Raw genomic sequence first — 15,810 nt, 5'->3', positions numbered from 1 at the left:
CCCTTCTTCTCCGACCTCTCTCATCAACAAGGTGTTTCCACCCGCAGGAACTGCTGCTCACTGGAGAACTCTAGATTCTGCTGTGCATCAAAATCCCAGAAGCTCAGCAGATTCTCAATTACTCAAACTAGCCTGTCGGACACCAGCAAACATGCAGGGTCACAGAGAGCACATTTTGCCCCCATCCTGATGTTTGATGTGAACATTAACTGAAGCTCTTGACCAGTGTCTGCATGATTTTGTTTTGTACTGCTGTCACATATTTGGCTGACTGGATAATTGCATGAATGTGCAGGTGTTCCTAATTAAGTGGCAGATGTCCGGGAATACACCCACACACGCTAATTTTATTGAAATGTCATTATTTTAAAACGGAATACGATCACATCACTAAATTCTCTTATCATCATTAACATTAATGTTAATTAACTGTATATATATAATATATAGCAGTTTACTGCTTGCACCATGGAGGCATTATTATTATAAATGATTTCAGGTACAAAAGGCACTGCATAACCCACATTCACACAACTCACCGCCACCACAGCCTCAGCAACCCCGGTCAGCACAGCTGGTCTGAGGGAGTGCAGGAGTATCTTGCTCTCCAGCAGGATGAAATGCAACAGCGTGGCACAGTTTTCCGGGCCTAGATTAGTTAGCAGAGTGCTATAGTCTGCACCGCTGTGGGAGAGGAGTGAAAAGAAATTAAGATGAAGATAGAGACTTGAAGAGAAGTAGCAACAGGCAGACATTTGATGCTGCAATCAGCTCTTTAAGCTGAACTACCAACAATTTTGCCCCATGCTACATATAAAGCTACGAACAGCATTGACGTGGCAACTTGTCCTCAGTTTCAATACTGAGACAGAACACACACTGAATACATATTACAGAAGTGGAACAGCTGCACTTAGCGGAGACTGGGAGTCAGCAATTCTTTCCCTAAACTTTGGCTCACCCTACCACAAAGAAAAAACATCCGAGATGTTGTACTTCAAAGTTATTGCTGATGAATTTCAAACCTAGCCTGACCAGTCCACAACACACATTGAACTAGAAACCTTTTTTATTCGCAAGCAGTTGTGTGTGTGACTGCACATTTAAGTGTGTGTGTGTATTGCAAAGGTCATAAAAATTCTCTTATGCTGACAGGAGTATGAATGTGTTTTGCATTAAGCTTTGGTTTCAACAGATTGGAAAGTTTAAACTTGGCTAGGTAGGTCTTTTGAAGAAAGGGTCATAATTTTGTAGAAATACAAACAGTAGCACCACCAAAATAATAACTATTTTACAGTAGTATAAAACTTAATAATACAGTACAAAGGGAATCATCATAATTCTACTATTACTACTGATGATGATGATGATGATGATATTATTATTATTATTATTATTATTATTATTAACAGCAATAACAATAATAATAAAGATAAATAAATATCCACCTATGACACAACTGCCAACTTACCTAAGCGGTAAAGGTGTACATACAGGCTGGGACAGCATTAAGCTTTCATGTGCTGAGAGCTAAAGGATGGGAAGAAAAATCTTAATGTTTTAAATACAACATGTTGTCTCACCTCCTTATGATTCCCTATCATTTCAAACATACATTATATTATATATAAACTCTGTGTGTTAGGAATAACGTGGAATTAGAGGCCATACCTGGACCAGTATTCTGGGTCTCTGTGGAGAGGGAAAGGGCACATTGTGCATGAAATGGGAGATGTGTCTGTAACAGGAAATAACACAAAAAAAGGCAAACAAGTTAATACTTGTCCCAGCAGACAAAACCAGTGGCTCTTGTTATTTCAGAGAAAGTTCACATATTACAAAAGTCTATCTGAATAATTCTAAACACAAATAGTGCAGAGCTGCAAATCTCTTACTTCTCAATAGGCAGAGGGTTGACACTATTGACGGAGAGCTTGTAGAGGAACCTGAGGAAGTGTTTGAAAGCTTGGAAGAAGGGCCAGCGAGACAGAAGACAGATGCACTTGTTGGTGTTGACTGTGCGATTGGGAATGGGCTTCTTGTCCACAGTTGTAAGGAGTCCAAGTTGGATCTTCTGCTTCTCAGTCAGGTTATCTGCTGGGTAGAGCTCATAGAACTGGATGGCTGCACCATAGACCTGAAGAAGTTGTGGCAAAGTCTGACTTTATGAAAGGATCTAAAAAGTTGGCTAACAGATCTCAGGACAGAGTTTGATCATTCTAGTGAGTGCTACTAATTAGTAATTGGTCATTACAGTGAGTGCTACTAATTATTATGTATGTACTGAATACATTTCCTCTTACTTTATTATTTGTGGGTTCCATTTTCTACTCAGGCTAAAAGCTAATGGACCTTAAACCCGTTGTGTAATAAGCAACTCACTGAAAATTTATGCATGTTCATAATGTGAGTGAATGTTAATGAAAACCTCTTTGTATGAGGAATAAAATTCTACCTTTTCTCCAGATGAGTTGGTTAGGACGAATGTAGAGAAGACAGGTAAGGGGTACTGTGTGTTGGGAGCCCAGCACTCAATCTTTGCCCCCATAGGAAGACAAAACAGAGGCACTGACTCAGAAAGGGGGAAGGACTCATAATCTTCCTCTGGGTAGCGAAAAATCAGACCTGATGGGAAGAAAATGAGCTCTCAGTTGTCTAGAACAGCAGTAAAACATTAAGGCTTCTGAGCTCATCAACAACACTAGCAGCTGAAATGTTTTTGAAATCCTGCCTTGCTTATCAGCACAATGTCTGAAACAAACGAGACAGGTTAATATGAAACAAATTATTCATGCACCCCAAGCATTTCACTCACTATTAATCTCTTTGGATGGATAAAGTAAACATTTTGACTGTTGAAACCAGCTGGGCTGGGAAACGGAACGGAAGCCAATTTGTTATATATATATATATATATATATATATATATATATATATATATATATATATATATATATATATATATTATATATATATATATATATATATATAAATATGATATATATATATATATATATATATTTATTCATACAGACACACACTCACACACAGCAACATACATATACATGTCTAGAGGTTCAGTTAATGTTCACATCAAACATCAGATTGGGGAAAAAGTGTGATCTCTGACCCTTCTGGTTGTTGGTACTCGATTTGGTTGTTGTACTTTCGGTTGTTGGTTTGGGTATTTCAGGAAGAGTTGAGCTCCTGGGGTTTATACACACTCGAGTTTACAAAAATCACTGGTGAGCAACAGTTCTGTAAGGGGAATACCTTGTTGATAAGAGAGGTCAGAGGAACACCCAGAAAACCCAAACTGGACACTGGGAAAAGACCAGGTGTTTTTTTTTTTTGTTTGTTTTTTTTATCTTCACCTGCCCAGGTTCATTGAGTCTGAGCCAATGACAGGATCAGATTATTATTCTTGGCTAAAAGGAGTGGAACCTGATGTGTTCTTCTGCTGTTGTGGCTCATCCACCTCTTGGTGCATGTGTACTGCTCACCATTGCTGTTAAGTGTGCTTATCTACATGACTATCCTTCATGGCAGCTTGAACCATTCTTGCCTTTTTCCACTGAGCCCTTTTATCAACAAGGCATTTCCACTCCCAGAACCATGTGTGTTCTACCATTTTGTACCATTCGTGTATACTCCATGAACTAGTGTGTGCTCTTTCAGCACTATTCACACCAGCCCATTTGGAACCAACAACCATGTCATGTTTCACACAGATTACACTTTTTCCGTATTCTGATGTTAATTTAGAACATTAACTGAAACTCTTGTATCTGCATGTTTTTTTGGGGGGTTACTCTTCTGTTATACGATTGGCTGATTAGTTAACTAGTCTGATCTAACAGGTGTCCCTAATACAGTGGACAATGACTTTAAATGGAGTGCTGACCACAATTAAGCACATAGTAGATTTACCCAAATGTATCTTTTCCTTATTTGGGTCGAGCCTAATCTCAGATAGTTTTTAGAGCTTAGCCATAGCCGTCACACATTATAATGAGCAAAAAAAAGTGAAAGGGCCAGCCAGGAAGTCCTGTTTTTTAACGATTAACAAGACCACATCTGACAGGAAGTAAGGCAGCTTGAAGATAAAGACTTGAGTTGGGTGCTCCATGAATATTAACCGTGCTCTAACAGCATGAAAGGGCAAGGTTATAATACCAGTGTTAAGTACAGTTGGCCTCTCATTGTCAGTGTGTAACCATGTAAAGCTCTTCGATGAAAGCTAACACAGGGTATTTAGTATCATTCAAAAGCATATAATATACGTAAATGCCATTTACTGTCACATTGTACTGCATGAGAAGAGAGTAGCTTTAAAAACAAAAGCTACACATATAGTGCAAAGCAGGTGTATTCAGCTAAAATGTACAAAGATCCCGCTAAAATTTCTTGCCTAACCTGCTCAACTGAATGGCGTCATTCACTTTCTGAACAAGTCATGTTAGATGACTAATGCAGGTGGTTTAAAACTGGAGTAAATGAACTATTGCCTGTGTTTTTACATGACGTTCAGTTCTGCTATAGTATTTTTCCAGTACTTTTTATTTCCTCTAATGAAATACTTTACTTGTTCTGCATCCCCAAAAACTGTGGTCTGCTGTTGATGTCAGCTGATTTATACGGACATGGAGGTACTGCCCACAGTCTGTTTTGCTCCTTTGAATATAAAAGGTCAGCTTAATTTCTGAATATGCCAGGTCAGAACTGCAGTACAGAGCTATCCTCAGGCTTCCACGCATTCAATCACTGTGCTATTGTGGATGCCTGTTTGCTCAGTAATGCTGTACTGATGCACTACCAGTGTACATAAGAGTAGCGAAGAGTGGAGGCTCAGTGGTAAGGACACTGGATTACTGATAAAGTCGTGTGTTTAAATCCCGCTATTGCCAAGCTGCTACCTCTGAATCCTTGAGCAAGGCCTTGAATCATCAACTCCTTCAGTTTTATTAATGAGATGTATATTAATTAAAGAATAAACAGTGAGTAAAATACACAGCATTCATAGTGACATAAAACAGCTAAGCAGGAGTAAAAGCAAATGTCAGCTTACCTGCTTTATAGGCGATAGAGTTGGAAGAAGAGACTGACTTTTTGTAGCACAGGTACACACTGGAGCCCCACTGAGAATGAAAAAGTAAAAAGGACACCATCAGGTCACCCGTTTCTCCTAATATAAAATGCACATCATCAATATTAAATACAACACTTGAAAATACCATGTTATCTAGGTATGATTGGTATAAGGGCTCACCATGCCACAGTTAAGGTTCTTGTCCAACTTGAGAAAGGTGTGTGGTGGAGTCTCGCCTTTGCTTGTGACTATCACACAGATATCAGTAACGGCCAGAGTGTTGCGGGGCTGGACGGGGGGTGCGCGACGGAACGTGATGAAGATGCGCTGTGATGTAGCTGAGCTATTGTTGACATTGGCGCAACGGCCGTATGGTGTGGCCTGGATCACCTCGCAGCCCTGGATCAGCCTGTCCTTCCCTTCATACATCACCCTGACACACACACACACACACAGTGCTGAGGGTCTGAGATGCAATGGAAAAAACAGAGACTAGATTTCTGAAAGCAAATACCTAGAATTAGAGCATGCGGTAGAAAAGCAGGGACCTGTGCGAATTAATGAAAATTTCACTGAACCGTTTTGTTTCTGCACATGAACCCACTTTGGGAAAATCAAAGCTGTTCTAATACAAGAGGACATCTGACAAAACAATAGGCATGTGAGAGATGCTGGCAGACCATGACTCATTTTATCCACTCCACAGGTTACATTGCTTCCATAACACTCCTCAGTCTCAAGAGTATTAGAACTTTCCTGCTGACCTCAGTGTTTTTTTTAATGGAATATGTCCATGCCATCAGGAAAGAAAAAAATCCATTGATGGAAAAACCTGGTCATTCAGTATATTCAGGTAGTCAGCTGACCTCATTTTTTGTGCACATAACATTGTTGAATCTAGACCTGACCAACTGAAGCAACCCCAGATCACAAAACTGTCCCCTCAGGCTTGTACGGTAGATATGATGTGGATGAAGTGATGCACCCTTCTCCTCTTAACCTGATGCACCCATTACACTGGAACTGGGTTAAATCTGGACTCATCACACCACATGACCTTTTCCCATTGCTCGACAGTCCAGTCTTTATACTCCCTAGCAAATTAAAGCTCTTTTTTTCTATTAGCATCACAATTGCTTTGCTTAAGGCTACACAGCTGTTTAGTCCCAATCCCTTGACTTCTCTTTGCATTGTGCATGTGGAACTGCTCTTACATTTACTATTAAACATAGTTGTAAGTTCTACTGTTTTTTTTTTACAATCATTCAAGATTTTTTTTTCCGTCCAGATTTCTTCCTTAAAGATGATGGTTGACGACTATCCTTTGAGGTTTTAATAACGTGTTGGACGATTCTTAACCCAGTTTTAGTAGTTTCAACAATCTCATTAATGGTTTTCTTTGCTTGTTGCAGGCCAGTAATTTGACACCTCTGAAACAGAGCATCATTTTTTCCAAGGCCACGGAATATGTCTTCTGACATGGGAGAAATAAGAAAATCCATTTTTTGTCCAGGGAGTGTATATTCATTCAATATACATTTTTTTAATTTAATACTAAAAAGATTTCTATTTAATATTTATAGAGCCTGGGCATGACTATTTTACAAAACGTGAGAGAGAGAGGAGAGAGGAGAGAGAGCAATAATAGCAGGGATATTAGACATGACTCATTTTCAAACCTTCTAAACCCGAGTTGTGTCTAGAGGAAAAAGCAGGACAGCTTTATACTCCTGAGCAAGTCTGATTTGAGGGTGAAGGAAAAAGGCCAATGATTACATGGCATACAGCCACAGGGAAAACAATGTTAGCTTCTGAAGGCATTATTGTTGAAGCTTTAGTTATTTAGCTGACATTAAGCCATCTAAGTAAATTTTATGAAGCACATTTCACTTCATTTCAGTTCTTTTCAGAAATTTACAGAATTGCAGTAATAGGTAGAAATATTTTTTGTTGGATCATTTGTTAACCAAAGTTGAATTCTCTTCTATTTTCTGGACATCGCAGATTTAAGAGGTGACGGATAATTAATGATTACTGAAAAAAATGAAAAAGAAATGAAAAAAAAATAAATAAAAATAAGAGAGACCGCTAAAATGGGCTGTAATGACTTTGAAAACTCAAAGTATTCGTCTCAATGTCCCTGCCACACACTTTCTTCAGGAGGTTGACTCAAGAAATGAATTCTGGCAATAACAGAGGCTTAATGCGAATCGCAGTGAAGGTCATAGCAGCAGACGGCAATCAATTTGAGGAGGAGGCACTCTAATTTGTGCTTGGCATCAACTCGTTCTGCTTATAACGGCACATTTTGAAGAAGTGCTAAGTAACCTTGAACCAGAAAGCAAAGAACCTTTACTGAAACTATCGTCAGAAACAGGCAGGGATATGTAAAGTGTGTAATTAAAGCACTAAAGTGCTGAACGAGGATAGTCTTCCATTCGTCTTTTGTAACAAACGTGTGAGAAGTTAGATCAAGTACCTTATAACACCTTTATGCCAGATATTGGTTTCTAAATATAAAATACCATTTGACACCATTACTGATTTTGCATAACTCTAAGCCTTAAAAAAAATGACTTTCATGATTAAATCCTTTTAAAGTGTTTCAGCCCTCTGTTTAACATCTTGACATGACTACAGCGCTGCGATTACCTCATAATAAAAGCACAATAAAAACACCAACGCAACATAAAAACCTGCAAACAGTGCAAAAAAAAATCCACAAACCAACCAAACACAGACTCTGATTCTGCAGAGGAAACACAAGCAGGCTTTGAAAACACATTCTGTTAGAAGAACTGAGATGAGAATAAACCGAATAAATTGACTTCATGAGTAAAAAACAAAAATCATACTAGACTTAAAATCACTCATAACAGACTGAAACTCAGACATAGCTCTGAAAGCTGTAATGGAATCTACACACACACACGATGGAGTGAGGCTATCAGATGCTTTAGCAATTGCTGGATCACATCTTTAGTCTGACATTTAATCTTCTGTTTACACTCGAGAGAGTCTGGCCTTGTGGGTCATATGGCATTTTCCTATGGCACTGCACAATCCAATTCGGTGCCTATTTGTAATAAAAAAAAAAAAAAGCACTGGAGGTAGGATGTGTTTACACTGGGTTCAATTATCTAAAGAAAAATTGCTTCTATTCTCTTTAGACAAATAACTAAATCCGCTGATCGGCACTGGGAAAATGCCTGATGTAACCGAGAACCTGAGAGCTAGGTAAACATGGGAGAAAGAAAGAGAAGGGAGAGACGATAGCCTGGAGCTGGACGGCGTATATGAGTGTCCATTCATGCGGCCTGGCACCACTTTCTCTGTATGTGTACAATAAGCAGAATAAGACTTAAATAAAGATGATGCAAGAGCTCTGGCCCTAGCCTGAGCTGCCAAAGCCAGCATTGTGTGCTCTTTGTCTACTGATAAACAGAGCACTAACTGTCAGCTTCGCCAGCTGGTCTGCACTCGTATCCTTTGCAGCGTTTCTGTCAGTAACGTACGGACCAAAAGAGGAAGTAAATAACTGAATAAAACGTATGTGCACCTGCTTTGAAAGTTATACACCGATATAATTGTACAAGGGTTGCCAGTTATATGTTGGCTTACATGTGGTCAAAATTTAGTATAAAAATAAAGCAACGTGCCACAATTTTGGTTTGTCCTTTTGTTGTAATCAGTCTATAAATCAAGAGTAAATTAAATTTATGTGAACTTTTCAGCTGTGACGCTGAACTCCATCACATCCTCATAATGTTTACTGAACTACAGAAATGTTTATAAGCTTGTAAGAAAATCGTAAACAATTTCCCACCCACTGGCCAGCTCCAGGTATCATACAACAGCTACCAACAGGAGAAGAAAGAAATTATTCTGATCAACTCCTAATAAAGATAAAGATCAGCTTGGTTTCATCTAACTGCTGAAGCCATGGTCCACAAGGAGCTTCCAAAACATGCATGGTTGAAAAGCATTGATCAGAAGAGGGGTATAATGGAATCTGTAAAAACATTAGGTGTAGTATGATGCAACACCGTAATGAAGCAATGTGCAAAGGAGATGCCCAAAATGGCCGAACGGTGTAATAAAATCATAAGGTGCTACAACAAACTATTAGTTTAATATAAGGGTGTATATACTCGTGAATGATAACTAGATAATTGTATATAATTTGTGCCCCCTAAAAATTTTCCAATACATTTTTATACATTGTACTTTCTCACTGAAAGTAGAAACATTTGCACATGATTTATCTCTGATATACATTTTTTTCAAATCACAAAAACAAAGGGGTATATAAATTTTTTTATATCCATTGCACATGTAATGAATGTAATAAACCGAATGTTCTAGTTCCCGCAGGGACTGAAGGTCAGCTAGCAAACTTGTGTAACACTCAGAATAATAAGGTTTTATCTGTGTTTGGCTTTAGTTCAAAAACTGTAATTGCCTCAGAATGAATAATTATCAACCTGTATAACTTTAAAGTGTAGACTGTCTTGAGCTTTTTGCGGATTCCAAAATTTTTAGGGTTTGCTAGATGTCAATGCTTTGATGGTCCGCAGATCTCTCCATATACAATAAAAATGTCATGACATAACTGGCTTAAAATGGACGGCATACACTGATCAAAGACACTGACCACTGCTCTTGTTTTCTAATATATTTTAGCATTTATGCATAGATTTAGCAATACACATTTTTTTTCATGAGATACACTCACCCAATGTCACTTAGGGGAGGTTTTCCATGGCCTCTCTTGTAACACAGGAAGAGTTCGGGACTCTTCAGGCTGCCGTGGTTGAGGTTGGCCGGTTGGCCGCTGTATGTGCTCTCTATGCATGTAAAACCCTCAGGCACCGTTTCGCCTGCTGACTTGTTGATCACTGCCAGGTCAGTGATGGGCGCTTTAGAGCCACTTGATTTGGTCTCGGACAGATCTTGCTCCAGCGGTGTGGACTTGTCCGTCAGTCCGGCCACCACGAAGTAGTCCGTCACGCGATGACCCTTGTCTTCAATCATGGCTGGACGTGCCTGAAAGAGACAAAGGAGTACATTGAAACTAGTATAGTATATTTCTTTCAAGGTTTAGCCAGAAATGAGCTTACCAGTCACACTGGCTTATATCTGTGCATTTATATAAAAGTACACATGAAGTAGTTGTGCACCGAGAGTGGAACGCCAAGATAGTAGGTACCCTTATTGGTTGAAAGCCTATATGTGTGTAAACATCATTCACCTGCTATAGTCATGCTTTCCTAAGCAGGTGCTGTTTTATGTCACACGAGTATAAATACAGGTGAGTTGGTGTGTTGTGATCACACAGTCACAGAGAGGACAATGGTGGCCTTTGAGTCTTTCATCATGGCTGTGAAAGCTGAAATGCACTTCCACTGAAGCGCATGTTGTACAAAAGCTACATCCTCATAAATCAATCTTTTATAGATTATTATTATATTACAATATTTTATAGCCCAAATCTAATAACTCAACAGAGGTGCCAAGATTGCTAACAAGACAGTTCTAGCAAGCAGAGAGAATAAAAGTAAACAGTGAGAAAAGTCCACTACATTTTTCTGTTACCATATAAAGAGACGGTCTTTGTGTCTTTTCCTTCTAATGGCTCTAATGAGTTCACAGGTCAAATATCAACAGAGTAAAGCACATCAAAGTCTGTGTGAAGTGAAAGTAACAGCTACTAAAAGCAAATGCATGCTGGAAACTTGACTGCTTTAGTGAACTGTGTTTATTATCTGTTCTCTGTAACAAAGGGCCAAAAACTTGGCCAAATTATATCAGGTGGCACTTCAGATATAATTTATAAAAGTATTACAAATATTCCAATACAAAAACAGAAAGCAAGAGGAATAAATCAAAAAGTACACTGTTAAAACTTAATTGAAGAGACGTTTGCTCCTGTAAATTAGCATGCACATGTGCACACACACACACACACACACACACACCTCTACACAAGACCTTTAAAAGTGACAGGGGCATTGGGTTGGCTACAAGGCTTTATGCATGATAATCCCCGCTCTAGAGGGACTGGATGTGCCTAAGAAACGGCACACAATTAATAATTAGAAATCTAATTAGCTCACTATTGAAGCAGTAATTAACATGGCTGGTGCACGTCTTGTTAATTAAGATAATGCTAAAAGAGCTGTTCCAGCTTTTGTATGTGACTTGAAACTTAGCATTTGCCATCAGGGTTTAGCATTGTGTTTAAAACTCAAAAACAGTACTTCACTGCACAGAAAAAAACATTATTAATGATGTCTTGCTTGCACAAATAACCTGTAAAATATGTAGATATGCTTAAAGTCACGACTTCAGGACAAAAGTGTTCAAGATTTTTTTTTTTTTTTCAATATCCAAGAAGCTTTTATTGTCATTTCAACCGCATATAGTTGACGCAGTACAAAGTCAAATGGAACACCGTTTCTCCAGGACCTGGTGCTACATAAACATACAACAGAGTTCAAACACAAAAACAACACAGAGCTAGGACCGAAAGTTTGTCCAAGCCACAAAGTGTAAAGTGTGCAGCTAGGTGCAAACAAACCAATGACAAGACAGTGCAAAAACAATACGTACAAAAAAAAGACAACACAAAAACACAGGACACTTATCGCCGAAAAAAGAAAAGAACGTGCAATGAAATGTAAATTAAATGAAATAAAATGAGATGATGTACAACTTTGAGACCTGTGCAAAAAAACAATAGCAGCAGTTAAGCAGCTGAGTAAACATATTTGGAAAACTGACTTGAGGTCTGGAGTGCTGGTTTGTGTTCTGATGGCTCTCCCATCACTCCACCCTGGTGCCACTGTCGGTCCTTACCCAGTTATGGTAACTACAGTTACCTAGTGCGTTGTTAAATAACATGTTGTTTACAAGTCTTATCATTTCATGTTTGGTTCCTCCACACGCCCACGAATAAGTTAATAAATAACAGCCCAAACAGCAAATTATATGGGATAGAGGTGTAAAAATGAGGTCAGAACTGAAGCTAGTTTCACAGAAGCCTGGAGCGGAAAGCTTTGTTGCTGTTTTCATGCAGTTCATAATTTTTTATACTGAAGAATTTAAATATTTTTTCCCCCTCTAAGAAATTAAAAGATGGAGACTGTGATGAAAAAAGAAAGTAAGCTTTAGTTTTCCTGTTTGTCTTCCTCATCAGTCATTCTGCTTGATGCATGAATGAGAGATTAGAGGGATTTAGCCACAAGATGTTGGCCGAGCGCATGATCAGAGCGAGATAAATGCCAGTGTACGGTCCTCTCGAAACTTTCATGCAGGAAGCCTTGCTAAAGCAGCAACCATGCATTGTGAGAATGTCAGCAGTTCTCTTATGACTATTTAACACTTGTGTAGGTTAAGCGACGCAGAACAGTGTAGAAACGTGGCCATTACCATAACATTTACACAGGATAATCATTAGGCATGTGCAGTTTTGTGATCAAAGTAAGTTGCAATACAAGGCTGTGCCATGCAGGGGCTCTCTGACTTAGCTTCCTTACATTATTTTCAAGTCTTTGCTAAGTCACTTGGCATCTGGAGGGAAAAAAAACACACACCTGCAGTGTGAACAGTCATGGTTCTGTCAGCCAGACATCGAGTTTACAGGTCTAGCCATTATGTACAAACCAGGAAACTATTTTCCCCATAAACAAGAGAAACTCATAAAAAAATTCTTAACAATGAGTTTTCCACACCTTTTCCTTCAACTGTCAAGGGCGACGCAGGGTAACAGAGGGCGACCGGACAGGACAATGTTCCTCCAGAAACATCCCAGAGCAGCTCTGTGATGTGTGTGAGGAGTCTTACTGTAAGACCGCACAATGGAAACAGTGTCTCAAGCCTTGGGCTAGCCTCCTCCTGTTAAAATCAAACATCAACACCCAAACACTGATTAACAGTTTAACTAATCACTGAATGTTTAACTGCAAAATGAGAAAACCACCAAAAGTTTGTCATGATCCTGATAAGAAGACAGGACAAGAACACGCTGGCTGCCTCTTCACTTAGTCATGTTGTAATTTGGAACTGAACTACAATTTACCACCATGTAGCTGTTGATTAATGTTTTTAAAGCCAACGGGAAGAGGAGCACTTTTCGCTCTAAATAATCAGGCACACTGCAAAATCTGAAACGAAAGCAGTCTCAGACTGAACACATCCACACTTCAAAATGAATGCAGAAGTATATACTTTTGTTCTTGCTTGCCTGCTTTCTTGTAACTCTTTATGGTAAACTCTAAGCTTCTTGTCTTGAATATCTGGAAAAAATGTAAATAATTGAACACACTTTCTGCCGTGATGCAGTGAGTGATTATATCATAGTGAAGATTTTCAGTTCTCAATACTAAACACACAGCAGGTATAAACAGATTAAACAAAGCATTATGTAAGTGGGAGTTAAAGTCCTTGTGGAAGTGTCTTGAAACACGCTGCGTTAATTGACGTTGATGTAATTTAGGAAATCAGGGCGGGACATAGAAATGTCCCTTTTTCAATAGCCAATAGCGTTTAGCCAACATCACAGCAGGGACCAAGCCATACTTGACAGTCAGTACCACGGATACTCGAGCTCCAGCATTAACAATGAGCTGAATTCACTTTTAGATGTTATTTTTCCGCCTACTTCACTTGTTTCAGTGGACCTTGCAGAATCTTCTACTGAATAATTGAATAAAACAAACAGCCCAAGACACATTTACAACCTATGCTTGCTAGCACCATTTCCCTCGCTCAGCAACAACTTCTGCAAGATGATTTTCTAAAGTTTGGGATGAGACACTTCAGATGATGAGAAGCAAAAGTGCAGAATGAGGTCATGGAAAGAGTTGTTGGGAATAGTTTTTGCTTTCTTTCAAACATTCAATTGCATTATCCACGTGCAGGGGCTTATCCTGGGAATACTGGAAGTGAGGCATGAATACTCCCTGGGGCCAGTCCACCATGTACATGTTTTTGGGAGAACCCACAGTAAACCTACATGAACAAAGGGAGAACATGCAAAACTCCATACAGACAGTGAGCTCAGGATTGATTTGGAAACTCTTGGAATGTTGCTTACATGACTAAAATTATCGTGACCTCTTGGGAATGATCTGATATTCTGCATGAACGGGTCTTGAAACTGCAATCTGTTCTTCATCTATGGCAAAATAGTAGACAGAATCTTTTGTGGCAATTTTATTATGGAAAAACGTATGTGAACCTCTAATCTAATGACTTCTCTGCAAGGGCAAGTGGAAACAGGAATGAGTTTGACCTGCTCTGCCATATAACAATGACACAATTTAGCTACCGGCTCTTCAGAAGTGATTTCTTTTTATGAAGTTTGGATGATATTTGAAAGGGTCACAAAAACATGAGCAGCCATCAATCCATGGTCAGACAGGTCATGATGTCAATTTTCCCTAGATTTTTCTTTGTAAAATTACTCAAAAAATAAAATCTGTTTGTCTGCAATACAAATTCAGTTATTACAGAAACTGACATCAAAATCCAGACACTGTGCCTTACCGTTACAGCAAATTGATCAACACTCGATGAAGAAAACAGTAGTGCAGAGGTGTAAAACAATATACACTGATTCAAGCATTACGACCACCTTCCTAATGTTGTGTTGGTCCCGCTATTGCCTTAACAACCCTGACCTGTCGAAGCATGGACTCCACTAGATCCCTGAAGGTGTGCTGTGGTATCTGGCACCAAGATCAGATCTTTTAAGTCCTGTAGGTTGCGGGGACTTAAAGGACACTTTTGATGGATACTGACCACTGCAGATCAGGAACACTCCACAAGAGCTGCAGTTTTGGAGATGCTCTGATCCAGTCATCTAACCATCACAATTTGGCCCTTGTCAAACTCACTCAAATCCTTACGCTTTGAGGACAAAATGTTCACTTGCTGCCTAATATATTATCTTTATTTTATATATATTTTTTATACCCGCGGTCACACCAGCACATTACAGTCAGTTGTCATGCATCTTCTATTTGAATCTTCTAAAATCGTTATACGAAGATGGACAGCTGAGAGAATGACCGAGTCTTCAGCATACAACTGCAGGAAAGCCTCACACATTTCATCATATTAAAGAAATGAAGACAGATTGCAAGAACCCAAATTATACAATTAATCAAGGATTCAGTGTGGAAACAGAACCAGCAAACATACTACTGAGTCATAGTGTAGATATCACCAAATTCATCTACAAACACCCAGAAGAATTGTTTCTTCTGATCAGGAGGCTTTGAGCCAGAGATTCTGAGACTGAGGAAACAATGAGTCATAGGACTAGGGTGCCCAATTCCTGGCAAAGTGGCTTCTACCAACCGCCAAGCATGAGTTCACCCCTGCCGAGGTGCAAACAAACAAAACACCGCAATAAACATGCCAACCTACATTTGCATCAAATACACTTCACCTCAATTTGGAGGGCAGTGAACTTGGTTAAGGATGCATCAGGTTCCTGGTTGATGCTTGTCATCAGTACTCGGTAGCATCAAGTCAAATGTAAAAGTTGCACAGCTTCACTTCCATGAGCTCTGGGAAAAGTTGGAAATCTGCAGGGTAAATCCATAGAGGGCCGAGTTGATCCCAAAGAGACGAATGTGCAGTTAATTAAAGCTGAAGTTTTATGCTCACTGCTCACACACTGCCATAGTGGCTTATCCCCTGGCTGTTCCCTT

The 15,810-nt window shown here is 39.2% G+C and overlaps 1 protein-coding gene across 3 annotated transcripts in view; it reads right to left on the bottom strand.

The window, feature by feature from the left end:
• Positions 1-15,810, bottom strand: part of dennd4c (DENN/MADD domain containing 4C) — a 46,848-nt gene that overhangs the window by 18,471 nt on the left and 12,567 nt on the right. For 2 of the 3 annotated variants that reach the window (XM_058394853.1, XM_058394850.1), the window contains exons 2-9: positions 9,825-10,135; positions 5,270-5,522; positions 5,069-5,138; positions 2,456-2,625; positions 1,896-2,137; positions 1,672-1,738; positions 1,472-1,530; positions 540-684 (exon numbers count right to left, since the gene is read on the bottom strand). In XM_058394853.1, the coding sequence (XP_058250836.1) occupies positions 540-684; positions 1,472-1,530; positions 1,672-1,738; positions 1,896-2,137; positions 2,456-2,625; positions 5,069-5,138; positions 5,270-5,522; positions 9,825-10,123 (1,305 nt within the window). In that variant the 5' untranslated portion in view covers positions 10,124-10,135. Of the gene's footprint in view, positions 1-539; positions 685-1,471; positions 1,531-1,671; positions 1,739-1,895; positions 2,138-2,455; positions 2,626-5,068; positions 5,139-5,269; positions 5,523-9,824; positions 10,136-12,822; positions 12,986-15,810 lie in introns of all 3 variants that reach the window. The other variant, XM_058394851.1, reaches the window with a different exon arrangement.

Source organism: Hemibagrus wyckioides, linkage group LG07, assembly GCF_019097595.1.
Source record: "Hemibagrus wyckioides isolate EC202008001 linkage group LG07, SWU_Hwy_1.0, whole genome shotgun sequence".
NCBI lineage: Eukaryota > Metazoa > Chordata > Actinopteri > Siluriformes > Bagridae > Hemibagrus > Hemibagrus wyckioides.
Note: the sequence above shows the minus strand (reverse complement) of the source record. Positions and strands in the feature narration are given on the sequence as shown.